This window comes from Nylanderia fulva, unplaced genomic scaffold (assembly GCF_048542155.1).
Source record: "Nylanderia fulva isolate GAGA-0341 unplaced genomic scaffold, ASM4854215v1 Scaffold12, whole genome shotgun sequence".
Taxonomy (NCBI): Eukaryota; Metazoa; Arthropoda; class Insecta; order Hymenoptera; family Formicidae; genus Nylanderia; species Nylanderia fulva.
The window spans coordinates 840319-858872 of record NW_028189409.1 but is presented as its reverse complement, the minus strand read 5'-3'; the positions used below and the strand labels follow the sequence as shown (position 1 = coordinate 858872).

Below are 18554 nucleotides of genomic sequence, written 5' to 3'. Positions count from 1 at the left end.
AAACACGTGCGCGGAACAGGCTGTCACGATTCCGAGCGTTTGCCGTGCGTCGAGCCGTCTTTAAAGGTATGATGATGATGTAAGTAGAAAAGATTTTACGACGACAAGAGACCCCCAATATGCTCTGTCCTACGCTAAACAGCGTCAACTGTACGTCAGCAACCAATGGCCGCCGTATTACGTCAGCGTCTAACGTCATTGGTCGATCTATCGACCAATTTTTTTAGCGCTAAAATCAAATTGTACAATGACAATACTTCTAAAATTTCATGTATAAGCACGTGTGTATATAATTTAAAAATGATTAAATTACTCATTTTTACAAAAAATTTGATATGACATATCTTGTAAAAAGATTAGTCGATCGATTAGTTTTAGTTAAAAATAGCAGTTCTAGCTTAGACGTTGAAAAGGTTATAATATTCAAAAAATTGTGTGTAAATATATAATATACGAAACTGCATGGTATTATTTTAAAATATTTACATGCTCCGTTTTTCTTGAAAAAGATCGATGTGCTGTAATTCTGTAGGTAAACAACCAATATCTGTAAGAAAAATAAGATACTTATTGTAAAATTTAAAATAAAATATTTGTATATTACAGAGGGCATATGTGTATTAAGACTTTTCGACTTAAAATGACATCAAGAATACACAGTTTCAGTATAGACATCACGTTGCGGAACATCCTGTATAATGAATATATAGTAAAATAATTGATAATTATACAGCGTGTGTCGAAAATTCGCAAATCGCATCTGTTTATGGGAGATTTCTCAGATCATTTGGAGACGATTTTTCTTCAGCAAAAATGCTGAAGGTATCCATAATTTTCGAGTTACAAATAATTTAAAATAAAGAATGTTTTGCTATCCAAGCCTTGTGAGAATAAAATATTAACAAAATCATATTCTTCAATTAATTTGAAGCAGAAGTTACTTTAATAGAATTTTAATTTAAGACTTAGTTATTAAAATACATGATGGCAAAAATTAGAAACATGCAAAAAATGATGGCTTCCTTCTCCTTCGACATTTTTGATTAAGAAAAATCACCTCCAAATGATCCCAGGAATCTGCTATTAATAATAAATGATCTACTAATTCAGGGGATGCCCTCTGTATAAGCAATGAAATAAAATCTTACTCCTCATGTGTAACGGCACAGCAGGCTGAGAGTCTCTGTGCTCCAAAATAATTTTCTCAACTGCTTTTAATGCATTGTATATTGTTCGAGACTTTGGTGCTCTTGCTAAATAAACTGCACATTGGCCCAAAAGTACATCGCATTCTGGCATACCAATCATTTGACAACCATACATTGTATCAACAGCTACACCTATAATTATAAATTTAATAAGTTTCAGAGCATAATAAATATGAAAAATTTTAGAACAAATTTACTTATGTACATTATATGTAAACTCAATCTCTTTTTACCTAAAGCATCTGGATCTGCTAAACCAATATCCTCACTAGATATCCTAACCAGCCGTCTTGCAATGTTTACTGGATCTTCCTTAGCTGCCATAATTCTAGCCATCCAATACAAGGAAGCATTTGCTTTACCAGCTCTTATTGATTTATGAAGAGCGGAATACATGTGATGGCTTTGATTGGTTTCTTTGTCAGAGAGCATATGTGCTTGTATTAAATTATCTTTAATATCTTTCAAAATAATATCATTATTAGATAATGTTTTTAATCTATTTCTTCTTTTTGCAAGAATTGCTGATTCTAGAGTATTCAGAGTTACACGTGCATCACCATCGCATGCTTCTGCTAACCACTGTATTGTATTATTGTCAATACAAAATGTAAAATTTGAATTAGAATGTAACTGCTCTCTATTCATTTCAGTTCTTTTTTGTACATCGAGTATGTTTCCATTCATATATTCTATTGCTTTATGAAGAATCTGTGTTATGTCGCACTCTGTTAATTTTTTTAATACAAACACACGACATCGGCTTAACAAAGCTGGATTCAAACTATAAGATGGATTTTCAGTAGTACATCCGATTAAAGTAAATGTTCCTGCCTCTACATGCGGCAAAAATATATCTTGCTGAAGCTTGTTGAAACGATGAATTTCATCCATAACGACAATGGTTTTGAATCCACATTTGAATTTATCCTTTGCTGCAGTAACAGCATCTCTTATACTTTTTACACCACAACTACTTGCAGATAAGTTTACAATGTGCACATTATCACCTGTTGTTTCTCTGCTCAAACGTGCTATTATATTAGTTAAGGATGTCTAAAATATAAATTTCAAAGATAATTATTTGAAAAAGTGAAGGATGTACAAAAATAGTAAATTACCTTTCCACAACCAGGTGGACCCCAAAATATCATACTAGGTATCTCTCCTTTTTCCAGTAAGTAGCCCAATACAGTGCCTGGACCAATAATTTGTTTTTGTCCTACGTAAGATGCAATATTTGTCGGAATCATTTTTTCAACAAGCGAAATATGTTCCATATCTAGTTTCTTATCTCTCTCTGAGGATACTTTAACTGAAGAATGTTTAACAAAATTATGTACTGATACGTTTTCCCAAATATTTGACATTTGATTGCTATGCACTTTAATCTTCTTTATTTCATTGCTTGTCACACAGTTTTCTTCAAAGGGAAATAATCTCTTAGATTTTCCTTCCATGTGATTTTCTACTTTTTAGTTGTCCTACAATTCTATACTTTTTTACGCACAAAATAAATTACATGATTGTGTTTGCGTTCGGCGAGTGTATTATTAGCATTTGCGCAACATAAACACCGCCAATTGCCAATGGATAAATTTTCGTTACAATCACGTGGTCTCCAAAAGATATGACGTTACCGACCGTTTCAATTCCCAATAGATGACGTTGCTATACACAAATTTACTATATATTCATCATTGAATATGTACTTACTCAGGCTCATTGTTAGACACATAACATATTCATTTGCGAGGCATTTGAGCGATTATGAATTGTCATAAAGATCATCAGTTGTAAGTTTGCTTGTCCTCGTCTAATAATAAGGTGATAGGCTTTTTATAATTGTGAAGGAGAGGGGCTTTCTCACCGATTTGTCTGAAACTTGAGAATTTGGTGTGCGATATGTAAAACATGAAAAATTGAGAAGGAGAGGAGCTTCCTCACCGATTTGATTGAAATTTCACAATTTTGTGTTTTTTGGTACATAAAATATGAATCTACAAGTTAAAATTGTCGCTCTTAATTAGGAAAAAAGTTATTAAATGCTAAAGTGAACAGTTGCATGGTCAACATGATGTGGTGTAAACACAATGTTCACAAAATATACCAACTGTTCTCTGATGTAGTTTTATACTGAATATATTGAATTACATAGTTAAAAGGGATGGAAATAGAGTTTATGCTTTTCTAAAACAAAGAATAATTGATATATTGAAAAGTATTTAATATAAGAATTGCTTAAAATTACAGTTGGGTTGGAGAATGCTTGTAGAGAGAAATTTGACGCTTCTATAACCATGACATCGAGCAATAAGGAGCGATATCGACTCGAGCAGGAAGCGTTCGTCTCCAATCATGGGGGTACGACACCCCAAGAGGTAATTTTCACCATTTTACCGAACGTTTGCGGCGTCTTATTGACAGCGACAACTCTGGGAGTTCTTAGGAGATACACCTGCAACAGGAATGTAAGAGTCGTCATAGAGTTTGTACTAATTGTTATTCCGACTATCCTGTGCTGCACTGTACTGTCGGAACACATTGGTACCGTATGCATCGCAATGATATCTATCTCTGCGCTGAATATAATGCTGTTAGGGCGTAAGGGCGCTCGTTTTTCTAACTTAGATATGCGGCCGGTCACCGGTAAGAGACCCTTCATAACTAACTTTCGCGCGTTAACCAATATTATAACTGCGATTTGTATATTAGCCGTCGACTTTCGAATCTTTCCGCGAAGGTTCGCCAAGACAGAGGTGTTTGGTTATAGTTTAATGGATACGGGTGTCGGGCTGTTTGTATTAGCCAATGCCCTAGTTGCACCGGAAGCTCGAGATTTTTCCGTTTATCGTCAAGTGGGATTTCAGGAGACCCTTAAAAATATAAGAAATTGTTTCCGAAGCTGTCTACCTCTCTTAGCGTTGGGTCTTGGGCGTTTTGTAACAGTAGAGTACATGGGGTACCAGAAGCATGTCACTGAATATGGAATTCATTGGAATTTTTTTATAACTTTAGCTGTCGTTAAGTTATTCACTAGTATGATCACCAGTACGATTAGCTCGAAGTATTCGTTATTCTCAGGTGCTTGGATATTAGGCATGCATGAGTACATCATGAGCACAAAAGGTTTAAAGGCATGGGTTTTAAGCGATGATTTAAGAAATGACTTTTTCTCTGCCAATCGAGAGGGCTTAGTTTCTGTACCTGGTTACGTAGGTCTGTATTTCATTGGTGTGGCTATTGGAAGATTAATCCACTCGACATATCAAAATTCACATACAAAAGTGAACACGAACATTTCTGTAAAACTATACGATTTTGAATTTGAAGCAAGCTACAATGAATCCATGTTATTATGTATTAAGTTATCTTTGATATCTGCGCAAGCTTGTATTGCAACATTATTATGTGATTCATACTCAAAGGTTTCAAGAAGATTAGCTAACGCTGGGTATTGTATGTGGATATTGACTCTGACAACTACGCTGCTTACTCTCTTACTACTTGTAGAGGTTGTGCTAGATATAACTAATTATGCAGCAAGTGAGTCATGCAATGAAAACAAAACAAAGAAATTAAGTAGAAATTTACGATTAAATTTAAAGAAAAATTTTGAGAATAATAGGAAGGAAAATGAAGAATGTATAGTTAAGAGATCTTTTGAAATTTGTGATGCTGTAAATTACAATGGCCTGTTTTTCTTCCTTCTTAGTAATATTATGACTGGTCTTGTCAATACGTTAATATATACATTATATGCAAAACAGTTGGTAGCTGTCTTAATATTAATTATATATATGGCTATAAGTATATATTCTACATTGATACTTTATAGATTACAAATACCAGTCAAATTGTAAAATGTACAAATATTATAATAAGCTTTTAATATTTATATATATAAAATCGAATTTTTGACAATTACACTTTATTCCTATATTACTGAAGATAATTATATTGCATAATTTATATCTAAACATGTGCAGAGAACTATTTTTTATTAATAGATTACATTATTTCTTGTATGGCCAAAAGGATATATTATAATTAAATATTATTTATAGATTTTGAATAAACTTTATAATTAAAAATTAGCAAGTAAGAGAAAACACTGCCAAATGCAACTCAGACATATCGAAGAATCGCGCATTTATTTATTAAAATAAGTATGTACATTAGTATAAAAAAATAAGTAAAAAATTTGTTCAATAACAAATAGTTTACTGCATTTTACACTGCAGATTGCACCACTCTCAACGTGTTATTATATATTTAATTTTTTTAATTTATCTAAATTTTGTTCACAATTCATCTTTGGATAATATATTTGACTTTTGTTGCAATTGAATTGATTCTTTTGCGTTGGAAGGCTGTACCGATTCTATATTATCCGTTGTTTTAGTGTCATTTTGTATTTCACTTAGTGTCATTTTATGAAAATTATTATTTATAAATTTGTTAAACGCATTATGATATTTTACATGATTTCTTGCAAGGGCGACAATTCTCAAGAATTCTTTAACATCGAAGCTATAGTTTGTAAATTTTGCATGAGCTCCACCGTCAGGATGCGTTCCCTGTAAATTTTTAAATATTTTGAAATTTTATTAGATATGCTATATATTTAAATATTAAAATTCAATGAAAAAAAAAACATTGTCTAAACATACTGAATCTTGCTGCACTAATTTTGATGTATCTTTCCATGTAAAATAGCCTACGCCTCTTAGCCGTGCAAGATCTTTATAGCAATTTGGATCTTCGCAATTATATCTGAAAATAATTTAAATAATCGTTTACCATAGTTTATGCTTCACAATAATATTTCTAGAAATATTAAAAACGGTCTTACATTTCGAATACCGCTGCCCAATCTGGTAGAAACATTAAATGCGTTAATCCGGCGCCGTGAATACCGATAAATATATCTGTGTTTCTAGTAATTTCCAACTGTTTTTTGAATGGCACATTTTTATTGTATACCACCTGCAAGAACGAGTCAATTATATATGTGTCATCAGTAAATAGAACACTGAAGATAATTAAATAAATTAAAGTTTCACCTTTCTGACTTTATACTCTGAATTCTCCTTCAAAGCTTTCAACAATTCGTCTTCATTTAAAATTGTCCTATACTTAGTCTCTCTACTCAGCAATGTAACGCGGATCCTCCGATCTTTCCTTTGATGCAGAGGTATTTGAAGTCGATGTAGGACATGATCACCGAAAGCTTTGAACAATCCGGATTTTTCACAGCCATAAATCTAAAAAATATTTTCTTATAATTTATAGTCTTTCTTAGAATGTGGGGTTGTCATAATAAAATGATATATGATTTTACTAATGGTGTATTGTAGAACAGTCCAAAAATCATTCGGGGCAACAAGGGAAACACCAGGTTCTTGAAACATACTGTCTTGCCTCTGAATGTTTTTAGATCCCATAGTGGATTTTTTGTAAATGCTTGGAAAGTATCTTGAAACGCCGAACGGTAACTGAAAGCAAAATATATTCAGTGTAAATGGTTCGAGATATTTATATTGTGCCAATTTTGTGTTATGCTTTATTTTATGTACCTATAACTTTCCCATATCATGATGTGATTGTCTGTGTCAAAGACGGATGGGTGCGATAGATTCACGTGCAATGATGCGTACAAGTTGAAGAAATCGCAAAAATGATGGTACATATTTAATACTACAACAAAATGAATGAATATGAATAATTTGTGATATTTTTTTTAGAAAAAAGGAATCCTTGATTCAAGTATATGTTTATTCTTGAACGCTATTTGATTCATTTAAGCATAGAATGCTCTTTGTAATCACAAATCTTCATTTGCCTTAATAATAAATAAGTTTATGTGAAATATATTTTATCCTTAAGATATATTCTTATTTTAAAATCGTTATACGGTAAAAACAAACTTAGTCACATTTGAACTAAGAATTATATACTTGAAAGTACCTCTTATATCCAATCCTCACTTGTCCTTGCAACTTTATTTTTAAATTGAAGTAAATTTCAGCTTCAATCAAGAATATTTTGCACTTTCATTTTAAGGATATATCTTATGTCCTTTATCCAAGATTATTTATATTTGACGCTATTATAAGGATAAAATATACTTGAATCAAGACATATTTGCATCTTTCAAGGATACTGTTTTTTCTTTGTTCTTTTTTGTGTGAATGTCCTAAAACTTACTGGCATCTATTTTCATGATAAAGGTTGGTTTCTCGATGACAACGTTACAGTCACCGTGAACGATCGGCCGATGATTCAATTTGCGAAAGTTTCGCAATTCTGGTGCCCAAGATTGCAAGGGGCTTAGATGATCTGTATTTTCCTGCAATCTCCTTTCGTTCAGCCTGATCGCAGAAGAGAGAGTTAGATACTTTCCAATTTCTCGTACAGATGATTTGCTTTGCTCGTTGATATTTTCTTACGTGCAATAACCGCCAATTTGACCTTCTTTGAAAACGTCCATTTTATATCGTATAGGTTCCTTGCGATTCAACAAATCTGTAAAATTTAGCATCACATTTCTTGCTCTGCAAAACCTCATATGCTCCGTGCACTCCAAGGACGAATCGTCCTGAAAAAAAATTACTTTATTTGATGAAGATATCGACTTAATTATCTTTTTGTATTCAACACATGACGTCAGATTTATATTATGATTCAGTGAGCTCACCACGAATAATGGCTCGCATAATAACATCATCTCTCTTCTCTGATCGCGCACGTATCCGAAATCACCTTGTGCGTAATATGTCTCTAATTGAGCCTTTTTTGTAGCGACCCAACCTTTGTGATCACCTGGACAAATTGGAATGGAAAAACGATTTTTCATTTTGCAGCCTTCCTCGTAGCCCCAACAGGCTTCGGTGTCCAGTTCGTTCTGAAATTTACATGTTTCTTTTTCAGTGATTATATTAATAATTTGAGAATTTTTTTATGAACGAAAATATATACAAGATAATATTCGATAGTGCTATATTATATGTGAGAAATTCGATAAAATTATACTCGAAATTGATAAATTTTTTTTGTAATTTTACGTAATATGTTTAAGAGCACACATACGAAGAGAGAGAGAGAGAGAGAGAGAGAGAGAAAGGGAGAGAGGGGATGAAAGTGTATGTCGAGGAATTAAATATTACGAACTTTACCTTATACGGACAGGCCGCATCGTTGCGGCATTTTTCTGCTATCGTGGGAAAAGAGTTAAAATAATACTTGATGTGTTCATGGGGTAGATTGATATCTGTGTAATTGCCGCCAATGGCAATGACCGTGAATACAAGCACTAGCGACACGGGATGAACTGCGAACAACGTCCTCATGATCGTGATAGAAAGACTACTATGGGATGAAGCAGATGTATTCCCAAGATGTATTCCTCGCGCCGCGTGAATGAAAAACGGACCACCTGTGAAGGTGGGTGTATGGCTTCACCTACTACGGCCTGTTATACAGCCACGTGTATCTGCGTATATTTACACACATATATACACTCGCGAAAGAGCGGTGAGAGGTGATGATGAAAATATGATGCGTGAGATGCGAGGCAGCTTACATCATAGATATAAGTACACTGGTTCACCTCGTGAAGAGTTTTATATTTAGGAGACGTATCGTTCGTTAATGGTTTAGCTCAAAGTTACAAATAATTATACGATGTGGTTATTGATATGCTGACGAAGATTCAAATTTGAACTAAAATGTATGTTAATAAAGAATGATTTCAAATAGAATAATATTTGTGTGTAATTCCTAACGCACTTGACTCTCAATTGGTCCAATTTTACTACAAGTTCTGCACATTTAGAGCTTTTCCCTCATTACAGTTTCATATATTTACGTAGGCATTTTTTATATTTTATATTTTAAATAATATATACACCGGTATTTTATATATCAATCTAATATATAGATTTTTCTGACAACAGGATAAGTAAAATTATTGAAACAATCGGAATCAATTTTATTCAATAATATATTTTTAGCGAAAGTATCAAAAAATATATTTATTTCTTAAAGGCACTGGGGCGAGAAACATTTTTGTTTGCATCCAGTTATCTGTCACACATGATCAGCTGTTTAACATCATATTTGCAATATGGCTGGCGCACAAACTGTCACTGTCAAGGATTATTCATTTATCACCGATTCACATGATTCGTTTCTTCCCGAGAAGTGAATGATCTAGCTTCTGAGTAAACCATCGAAGGAATGCACCCTCGAGCAGCTCTTCGAATCACGTAACCTCGTCTGAAGGTCTCGGATCTTCGAACCATAACCCATTGTGAGCTTTGTGCCGCGTGGGAAAGCATTTTTAACTGAATTGGGTCCATCTATGGGTTTCTTTCCATCACACGAGTTGCAAAAGGTTGCACCATTATCTGAAGAACGTTGGCAAAATAGGAAAACGAAATATTTACCTATCGTCGACAAAGAATATAGTACAGTGTAAAGTAGATAAAAGGCATATCTGTATATACCTTTTCTCAGTTTCATTCTTCAATACCGATCTTACATCGGAAACTGACTGAGGGCGCCTCAGTTCATTTCATTTGAGATTGCTATGAAAAGTTAGCGTGCCTAGTGAAAGTTTGATTTATTTGTAACTTTCATATATATATATAAATATATATATATATATATATATATATATATATATATATCTGTAATTTGTAGAAGAAACGTAAAAATTTTATGTATATCTATTAATATACAGTGATGAGGAAGTAGTAGTTGTCAAAAACTTAGAAGATAAGCTATATCCTATAGATATAAATTATATAAAGTATATAAAGTACCATTATGCTTATATCTTCTGTATCCGTTCATGATAAGATTATATATTTCAATTCGCATATGCAAATTATGATATCTTCAGATTATAAGTATAACATGAACAAGCTTTATAAAAAAGTGTTCATCAATGCAATGGATTATCGTCTATAGCATCGATATCGAATGATAGCTTCCGTTATTCATCGTATGCTCTTACGTAAAGGAAGGCCCCGATATAAGTCTATCGAACGCATCTTATATGCTAATCCCCGCGAGATACGTCAAAAACGATTTCGTCTTATACGGAAGAGACAGTTCGATTCTTCTTTCGAGAAACGTGACCGAATCAGATTCTATCTTCGCAGTTTATACGATTTCGCTCGGAAAGAAAGGAGATACGAGTTGAATCTAGTCTCTCTCTTTCTCTTTCTGCATTCACTGGTTAGAAAACACCAAGTCCCACACTCTGTTAGACATGAGTCATTACGTAATCTGGAAGACTCGATTATCAGCTGCAACACCGCGTTGGTCACAGGTGTCTTTGGATACTTTCTATTTAATGACAAATCTAAAGCTATATATACGTTCTCACTAGAGCAACAACGAACAACTTTTTGTTGATGTTCTATATGTTTCTTAAAAAAGGTGCTAGTCGTTGCCGAAAGTTTCTTAAGATTCCTTACTGTTTTTGTTGCCAGCAACAAAAGTTGCCATTTGTTGCGTGTTTCCATTCGAAGCGATAAAGATAAAAGAAAAATTAGCAACACGCGTCGCAAAAAAACAAATGTTCCTTCAGTGTAGACCTTCAATTTTTAATGACACAGTCACGATTAAAATGGGAATAAAACAAAATTCAAATGTTTTTATATAATTATGTTACTTTAATATGGACAAAATGTTGTCGCAAATTGACATATGTCAAATTATTTTAAAACATTTAGCAACAAAAAGTTACTTGTTGTTGTTTCAGTGAGGACTTAGTTTAAGGTTTGCTCTTTTTAACTATAGACTTCGTTTTTTTACTCTATATTGGAAGGAAAAACATAAGCTCTGACTTAGTGCAACTAAAAAAAACAAACCTTAGATTTGTGCTGATTTGTGTCACTAAATAAAAAGCATTCCTTTTCGCAAAAGATTGTTACAATTAAGAGCTAGCACAAAATCTATGAAACTTGTCAAGTAACTTTGAGCGACACTCATTGTTCTCTTTTTCTCGCCAACAACTCATTTCTTTTTGTACGTGTTACGCAAGCGAGTCTTAAAAATTCATATAGAATGTTTAACTATTTAAATATAATCGGACCATGATTTGAATCCTATGCGTGAGGGATCTATTGTGGGATCGAGCGATCTCGATCTTTTCTCACCGCAGGCAAACGACCGCGGCTGATTACCCATGATCGTTCGCGAAACGGAAGATCGCCGCTATAATCTCTCTCGTATATATCCGAGTAAATCGGCATTGGCCGCTATAATCCCGCGGGTCAATCACGATGATCCACAAATCAATGCTAATCGATGCGAGATATCGCGGGACAATAGCGCCGATATCTTCGGCGTCAACCTGCCATAATCGTGACTTGGAAACAAATCTCCCGCGCTATATACAAACGTTATACCATATATTTATATATGTACAAATTATTCGCGGATGTATGTGCGCCAAGATCTCTCGTCTACGTCTGTATATATATAAAAGCAAGCAGTTTACCGGTATATGTAGATTGGCCGATGGACTGGTAGGGACCTGGCAGCGGCCTGCCCAGGATTGCCGCAGATAGATCGAAAGAACGATCTACATCGATCACGATCGCATCACCCCGACCCTCAACCCGAGGTACGGTCGCAACGGTACCTCGTGCTCGCTCTATTTATATATCGGTGCGCCAAACTTTATTTCTCTTCTTGTAAATCTCCTTTGTCGTCGTGGATGTCGTTCTTTTCCCCGAGAAGTTACAACGCGATCAAATTATCTTTCTAAGATTCTTAAGATCCTTCTAAGTCTTTATAGCTATGATATGAAATATATTTGTCATTTGTTATTCTACATCTAGGATTGATATTTTCAAGAGAGGTATTAATGACAGACGAACGGTTCAAGATATCTTTTAAAACATTAATCGTATATTGTGTACAAAAATTAAAATGTTGATGAAACGCTTTATATAAAATTCAAAACTAAACACTTGATTTTCATTTTAGGTTATAATTATATATTCAAGATCTCAGAGCTACCGGATCATATCCGTTAATGGCAGATTTTTAAAGTTTTTGGGAAATTATTTTTCATCAGCGAAAATATCGAGGAAGGCTATCATTTTTTGCGTTTCCAATTTTTGCCATCATTTATTTTTGTAACTAAGCCTTCAATTAAAATTAAAATTTTATATACAGTAACTCTACCTGAAATTAACTGAAGAATATGATTTTGTTAATATTTTACTTCAATAAGGCTTAATTTGCGAAGAATCCTTTATTTTCAATCGCTTATAACTCGAAAATTATTGATGCCTTCATATTTTTACTGAGGAAAAATCATCTCCAAATAATCTCAGGAATTTACCATTAACAGATAATCCGAAAGATATATGGAACATTCTGTATTTTACTAATAATTATAATTACGACTGTTAAAATTAGAAACATTTTTTTCCAGATAGCAGAAGACTCGGAGATTGGAGAAGCATCACGAGACACCCCGGAAATCAGGCAATTCTCAAATAAAATCGATTTATATCCCTGAAATAAGCTATTCATCTGCATAGATAAGTGACCATTGAAACTACTGATTGCCGTAATGTTTGAGTCACGCGACGTTTGTCATAAAACTTGTTCGGTATGTCGCACATGACACGTATCTCGCGCCAGATTGATTTCATGGCGCAACCTTGCGCAAATCACGACTGATAAACTGGGGTTCCACAACATTTCCGCAGAAACGCAACGCGCGCGATAATAATGCATATATACAAGCATACCGTGACATCGGGCGTAACGTTCAACCGTCGCCGCCACTTTGGCGCCATGTGTCACGGCCGAAAGAGCCGGTTATTCGACCTACGCGAAAATCAACGCCGTAATATGTTCCTCGTAGATCTCGGGGGGTTCCTCCATCTCATGGCGGAGAAAATCGCGGGGGCGATGGCGCGTCACATTGCAGCAGCAGCCGCGGCGCGACACGTGTCTTGCGAAACGGGAACGCTCCGGGTCACCCACGCGATCGAGAAAAAATTTGCCGACGAATAAAAGTCCTCTTTCTACGTGGACGACGCACTCGTCGGAGGAAAAAGAAGCGCGAGTTTCCAACGCTCGGGGGATAGTATCATGGGAGATTTCTCGCGCATCTGAGATCTTCGTATGTGCATATATATTCTTGCGCGAATCTACCTGCGTCTTTTCTCTCCGCCACCCACGCGCTCATGTCAATGCGTATCCGTAAACATAAAGTATAGGGAGGATTGTCGTCTTTTCCTGATAGACGGAAATACGAATTATCGGAATATAATACCTGCCTCAAACATTTATACGTCGGAGTGTTTGAGTTGCGCAACGATGACACTTGTTATCGTCGATATATTGCGGCGATTATAGATGAATGAAGTATAATCTAACACGTACAAATCATTAATGCGGAAAATTTTGAAACGGAAAACGTATAGAATTGGCGGAAAGCGAATGTAAATCAGTTGTTCGTATTTCAATTGCACTACTTCGACTTCTGACATACAATGAAAAAAAAAAATGATATGGTAAATAAAATGAAATAAATAATTTCTCTTTCTTTTAGGAATCAATAACGCAAAATTATTAAATCTATTAACACTTTGAAATTATGTACGAAGAATTCCAACAGGTTTAAGTCTGATTAGCAGAAATTGCCCGATGGCGTTCATCGCGCCAAAGAGATTCCGTGCTAGGTTTCCTTCGTTAGCGACGCCGCGGACTAATCGCTTAATTAATAGATGATAAATGTTTGCAATTCTACCGACGATCTCCTCGTAGATCTCCGCGCACGCAGCTCGTTACCAAGCCCAATTAATTACGAAGCGGAGCGATTAAATGCGCATAGCCGACGAGGACAGGAGTACGTTTCTTCGTTCTGTCGCTCCTCTTCTTCTTCTTCTTCTTTGAGAAAAAGATCCTCCACGAATTTTCTTCGTGACTCGACGCGCGATTTATTTCCACGTGTCGACGGGGTCACGAATTGCGGTTCCTGGATGTCGCAGGACGCATGCCAGGAATGCGCGAAGCTTAAAATATTGCACATAGATCGGGGAAGTGTGAGTTTAAAAGGTTTCGTTCCTTAGGGACCTTTAATTCGAAATTCACTGCATTCGAGAAAGTGCACACATCAAGTGACTTGCATCCGGTGTCGAAATCTTCTTTAGTGTACGTACAAAAAAAATATTAGCCATAACTAAATTTTAATTGTTACTATATTATACCTGATATTTAGTTATTATATATGCTTAAATTTTAGGTATAGTATAACTAATATTTAATCATGATAACTAAATTTTAGGTGCAATCTGGAGACAGTTAAAAATTAGCTATGGTGATTAATTTTTTACGTGTGATATTCAGTTTAATCATTTTTTAATATTAACAGCAAAAAAGAAGAATTTCTATGAATTATATACATTAAGTATATATATATATATATATATATATATATATATATATATATATATATAATATTTTAGTTTTTTTGTGAAAATATTTTTTGAACTTACTTCACAGTTTTGCAAATTTAAATTTTCAATTGAGAGAAGCCATTATAAGAAATAAAAATTTAATAACATGATATACTTTTTTCATATTTATCATTACACGTTTATCATTACGAAAAAAAAGGAATACTAGATGCATATTAGGGATATAATGATAGGATTGCTCATAAGAAAAAAAATGAGAATAAGTAAACAACATTTTTTTATTTAAATAAAATATATACAATAAAAATACATACATTGTTTTTATTATTTAATTAATATATTGATAAATAACATGTAAATTATTTATACTTTAATTATTTATCCAGCTTCTTAGAAGTTGCAATTATAATTGAATTACATTCAAAATATATAATTTTTTTTCGAGAATGATATAGACCCAGGTATTTTTGACAAGAAAAATATTCCCGACGACAAAGCAATCGCCTGTTAAACTCTGGTTTGTTATTTCGAGGCAAAGAAATGTCAAAGCTCGGACACTGACGCGATCGTAAACGGGAGTCAGTAATTGAAATATTAATGAGATGTTGGCAATGAAACACGCGGTAGTCACACACGACGTATACATGTGCTATAAACGAAAGAGGGCTTGGCCGCATTAACATCGTCGTCGTGGGTGACAATGTAAGTCCGGTCGCTATCCGTCACTATATAGTTCCTGGTTCATCCGCTAACAAATTATCGTCACTTTTCCAGTTGGTTGCGTGTCGCGACTATAAATCAAAACTTATGGTATTCATCATATCTTTCATCTTAAAAGCGCCTTCGTCTCGATGAACACAATCGGCGCATTAACCAGCCTCGGAATGAGCAACTTCTATTCCGAAGTCCGTTCCAAAATACAGTTACCGCGTTAATGAATGCGTGTTGGCGGTTCCGAGATATTCCACGGCCACATAAAATATAAATCTTACATGTTTCGAGATAGTCGTTCAAAATCCAACTCGCAACGTGACAACAGGATTATTCGCGCGCAGAGTGTACCAAATTGCATAGCAGACCTCTCTCGTCGAAGAGGTCCTTTCAACAACGGTTCGAGGGAGCCGTGAATATGCTGCTCGTAAAAAGGTGAACCGGTGACAACCGCGCTATGACGCGAAATTTACGACGTCGAGGTCGCAGCCCAGGTCGAATCGTGAACACCGCGGGACAAGTTTGTTGTCGTTTGCAAAAAAAGGTCCCTCTCCGTCGCTTCCATTCCACATCAGGATCGCTGGTGCAGCTTAGATACGAGCAGCCTCTAGATGGCCAATAACGTCGTCTCGGAGAGCTCGCGCTCGGTTATCTCGATCGGTCAGAGAGTCGTCCGGATCACGTGTCTCTTCGTGAGGATAATCACGAGGACGGTTGTGGCGGGTCTTCGGGGATGATTATTATCGCACGGACGGTACTTACAACGTGATTCAGGTGATCGCTCAATTTCTCCCGCCGTTCTCTGCACACAAGTCACTTTCGATAGAATGGAACGTCTCTATTTGATAAAGTTCGCAAAATTTATATACTTATTATTTATATATTTCGCGTAGAATTTTACAATAATTATCAAAGATTTCGAAAACATTTTTTTTTCGAAAAAAATATGCTCTAAGATTGTTTCCGTATTTTATAGTAATTGTATGGTTTTGAATGTGAGAAGAAAGATTAGTAGTATATAAAATTATTATGAGATCGTAATAATGAGTTTATGCCGAACATGCTTGAAAGATTACTTTTAGATTTTTATTAGCGACAATAAGAAATAAGAAAAAGAGAAAGAAGAGAGAGAAAGTGAACGATAAAAGTTCACAAAAATTTGAGCAATATAACGTGCCAGCGGGAGGTCCGGAGTACTCTTCAAACGTCTCTATAATCTATTAAATCCCCTCGTAAAAGTGATCCGGACACGACCCGTAGTTGTTTGCCCTTCGAAACAGGAATTGCCAGCATATCACATTTTTACAGGTGTTCTTGGCATGCTTAGTTTATCATATATACTTATATGTATAATTATGTATATTTATAAACGCTTATTCTTAGATTTCCACTAGTGTGACTATTCCAGTTTTTAACAACTAACTTTAATTTATTAATGTAACTGAGATAAGAAATATCCGAAAAAATAAAAAAAAATTCCGCGTTTATGTTAATCCACGAACTTAATCAGAAATTCACAGTAACGTAATTCACTTATGTACTTGTGATTAAGAGTAATCAATTATTGATCTCAAAAAATCGGGACTTTTTTATTGGTACAATAATTTTTAATTTTGAAATATAATGTAATACAAATAATAATGTAAAATTCTATACATATATCAAATTTTAGTATGATCTATTTTATATTTAAAGTTATGTAAAAGAGGTTGAACAAATAGCGTTCCAGATCTAAGGTTCTTTCGGTTTTTAATAAGAATCGAAATTCGGGATGTTCCGGAAAATTCGGGACAACGGTTGACCCTTACTTGTGATTTATGTTTCGTAGCTTCTCTTTTAAATTTTCGAACGATTATGTCATAATTTTGAAGGAAACATTTTCGAAGGATCTTACGTTAGAATGACATTTGTTATCGTGAAACGCCCACGCTGTCACGCAGGTGTATCTTTTCTTTTCTCCTTTTCTCACCACGGAACTTCTACTTTGCTCTGCAGACACGCTGTCTAAGAATGCCCGCGACTTTCTTCGTCTCTTTATGGAAACGCGAGAAGTGTGCGAATCAGTCAGTTCCTCGTGGTAACAAGGAGAGAAAGATTGCGAAAAGGCGAGTAGGAGAGACAGGGAAAGCGAGAGACGAAGGTGAATTCTCGAGCTGCACCTGCGTGATCCTTATTCGTTGCATGTGTGCACCACGTTCACTACGAAAGCGACCACGATCGCTTTAAGTGACCTGCATAGTAATTAGTAAATCTCGAGCTCACGTCGGAAGGGAGCCTGTACATTTTTGCATATCGCGCAAAATAACGTTAAAGTAAGTTTTCATACTTCATATCACGATAACTTCATATAACGCGCGCTGCAATTATATACTCGATTATTCTTTTCACGCCGTAAAACAACACAAGAACGCGCACGCCTGACATTCGTTAGACAGACCTTGGGGATAAAAAAATTTCAATCTTGTTGTATATGTTGCCACATTATCTGTGCATTATGAGAATAATTGTGATAATATCTACAAGCTATGTAATTGCACGGAAAAACTAACGGGATAAAAGCAGTTGTGTTTAAAACGAGTTATATTGATCAATTAAATATACATGATACATCGGTATTGAAATGATGCATTTATTTAACAGCAATTGAAAATTTAGCTAAAGACATTTTTCTACAGATATATGTTCTGATTTTTTTGTGTGTTGAAAATTTATATAATAAATTTTTAAAAAATTCAATGAAAGAGGAAACTTTAAATTTAATATTTGAGAGCAAAGTAGTTCCTCAAATAGACATTTGTCACGCAGATTACCGTGGGATCACTTGCTGAAGAATTCGTTGACCTGAACGATTCGTCTAGACGGAAGTAATGCGAGACATTCCGTGTCGAGGGAAGTTTGTTGTGTCGTGCCGACAAAAAAATTCCAGCCAAAAAGTATTTCACAGTCTGAGAGATTTGCAGGTTATCAGGTAGAATCGAAAGAATAAGAGGGCGTGTAGGGACCATAATCGTGAATCAACTTCTGACTGCGGATCATTCCACATCGTCTCGACCAGTTCGAAACTTCACTTATCTACTTGGTATCGTCGGTCAACGTTTTTATAGGCTCGAAATAATATGTGCGTACGATGTGGCACGAGATATTTCTCAATTTGAATCATTGATAAATAAGAATT

General features: G+C 34.9%; 3 protein-coding genes across 3 annotated transcripts; 1 reads left to right on the top strand and 2 right to left on the bottom strand.

Moving 5' to 3' along the window:
* Positions 1-162: 162 nt before the first annotated feature.
* LOC114943530 (PRELI domain containing slowmo) lies at positions 163-2867 on the bottom strand. The gene is made up of 5 exons (XM_085490245.1): positions 2330-2867; positions 1442-2264; positions 1149-1340; positions 487-547; positions 163-229 (listed from the first exon to the last, which is right to left on the bottom strand). Exons 1-5 carry the CDS (start codon positions 2666-2668, stop codon positions 208-210), a joined length of 1437 nt encoding a protein of 478 aa, XP_085346371.1. The 5' UTR covers positions 2669-2867; the 3' UTR covers positions 163-207.
* A 16-nt stretch (positions 2868-2883) lies between these two features.
* Positions 2884-6277, top strand: LOC114943533 (uncharacterized). The gene is made up of 2 exons (XM_029319173.2): positions 2884-3004; positions 3462-6277. Exon 2 carries the CDS (start codon positions 3509-3511, stop codon positions 5069-5071), a length of 1563 nt encoding a protein of 520 aa, XP_029175006.2. The 5' UTR covers positions 2884-3004; positions 3462-3508; the 3' UTR covers positions 5072-6277.
* On the bottom strand, positions 5344-9572 carry Eogt (EGF-domain O-GlcNAc transferase). Its single transcript, XM_029319172.2, has 10 exons — positions 8387-9572; positions 7909-8115; positions 7661-7809; positions 7419-7582; positions 6788-6908; positions 6553-6706; positions 6275-6475; positions 6064-6197; positions 5882-5984; positions 5344-5788 (listed from the first exon to the last, which is right to left on the bottom strand). The coding sequence occupies exons 1-10, from the start codon at positions 8558-8560 to the stop codon at positions 5513-5515; spliced, it is 1683 nt and encodes a 560-aa protein (XP_029175005.2). The 5' UTR covers positions 8561-9572; the 3' UTR covers positions 5344-5512.
* Positions 9573-18554: the final 8982 nt, after the last annotated feature.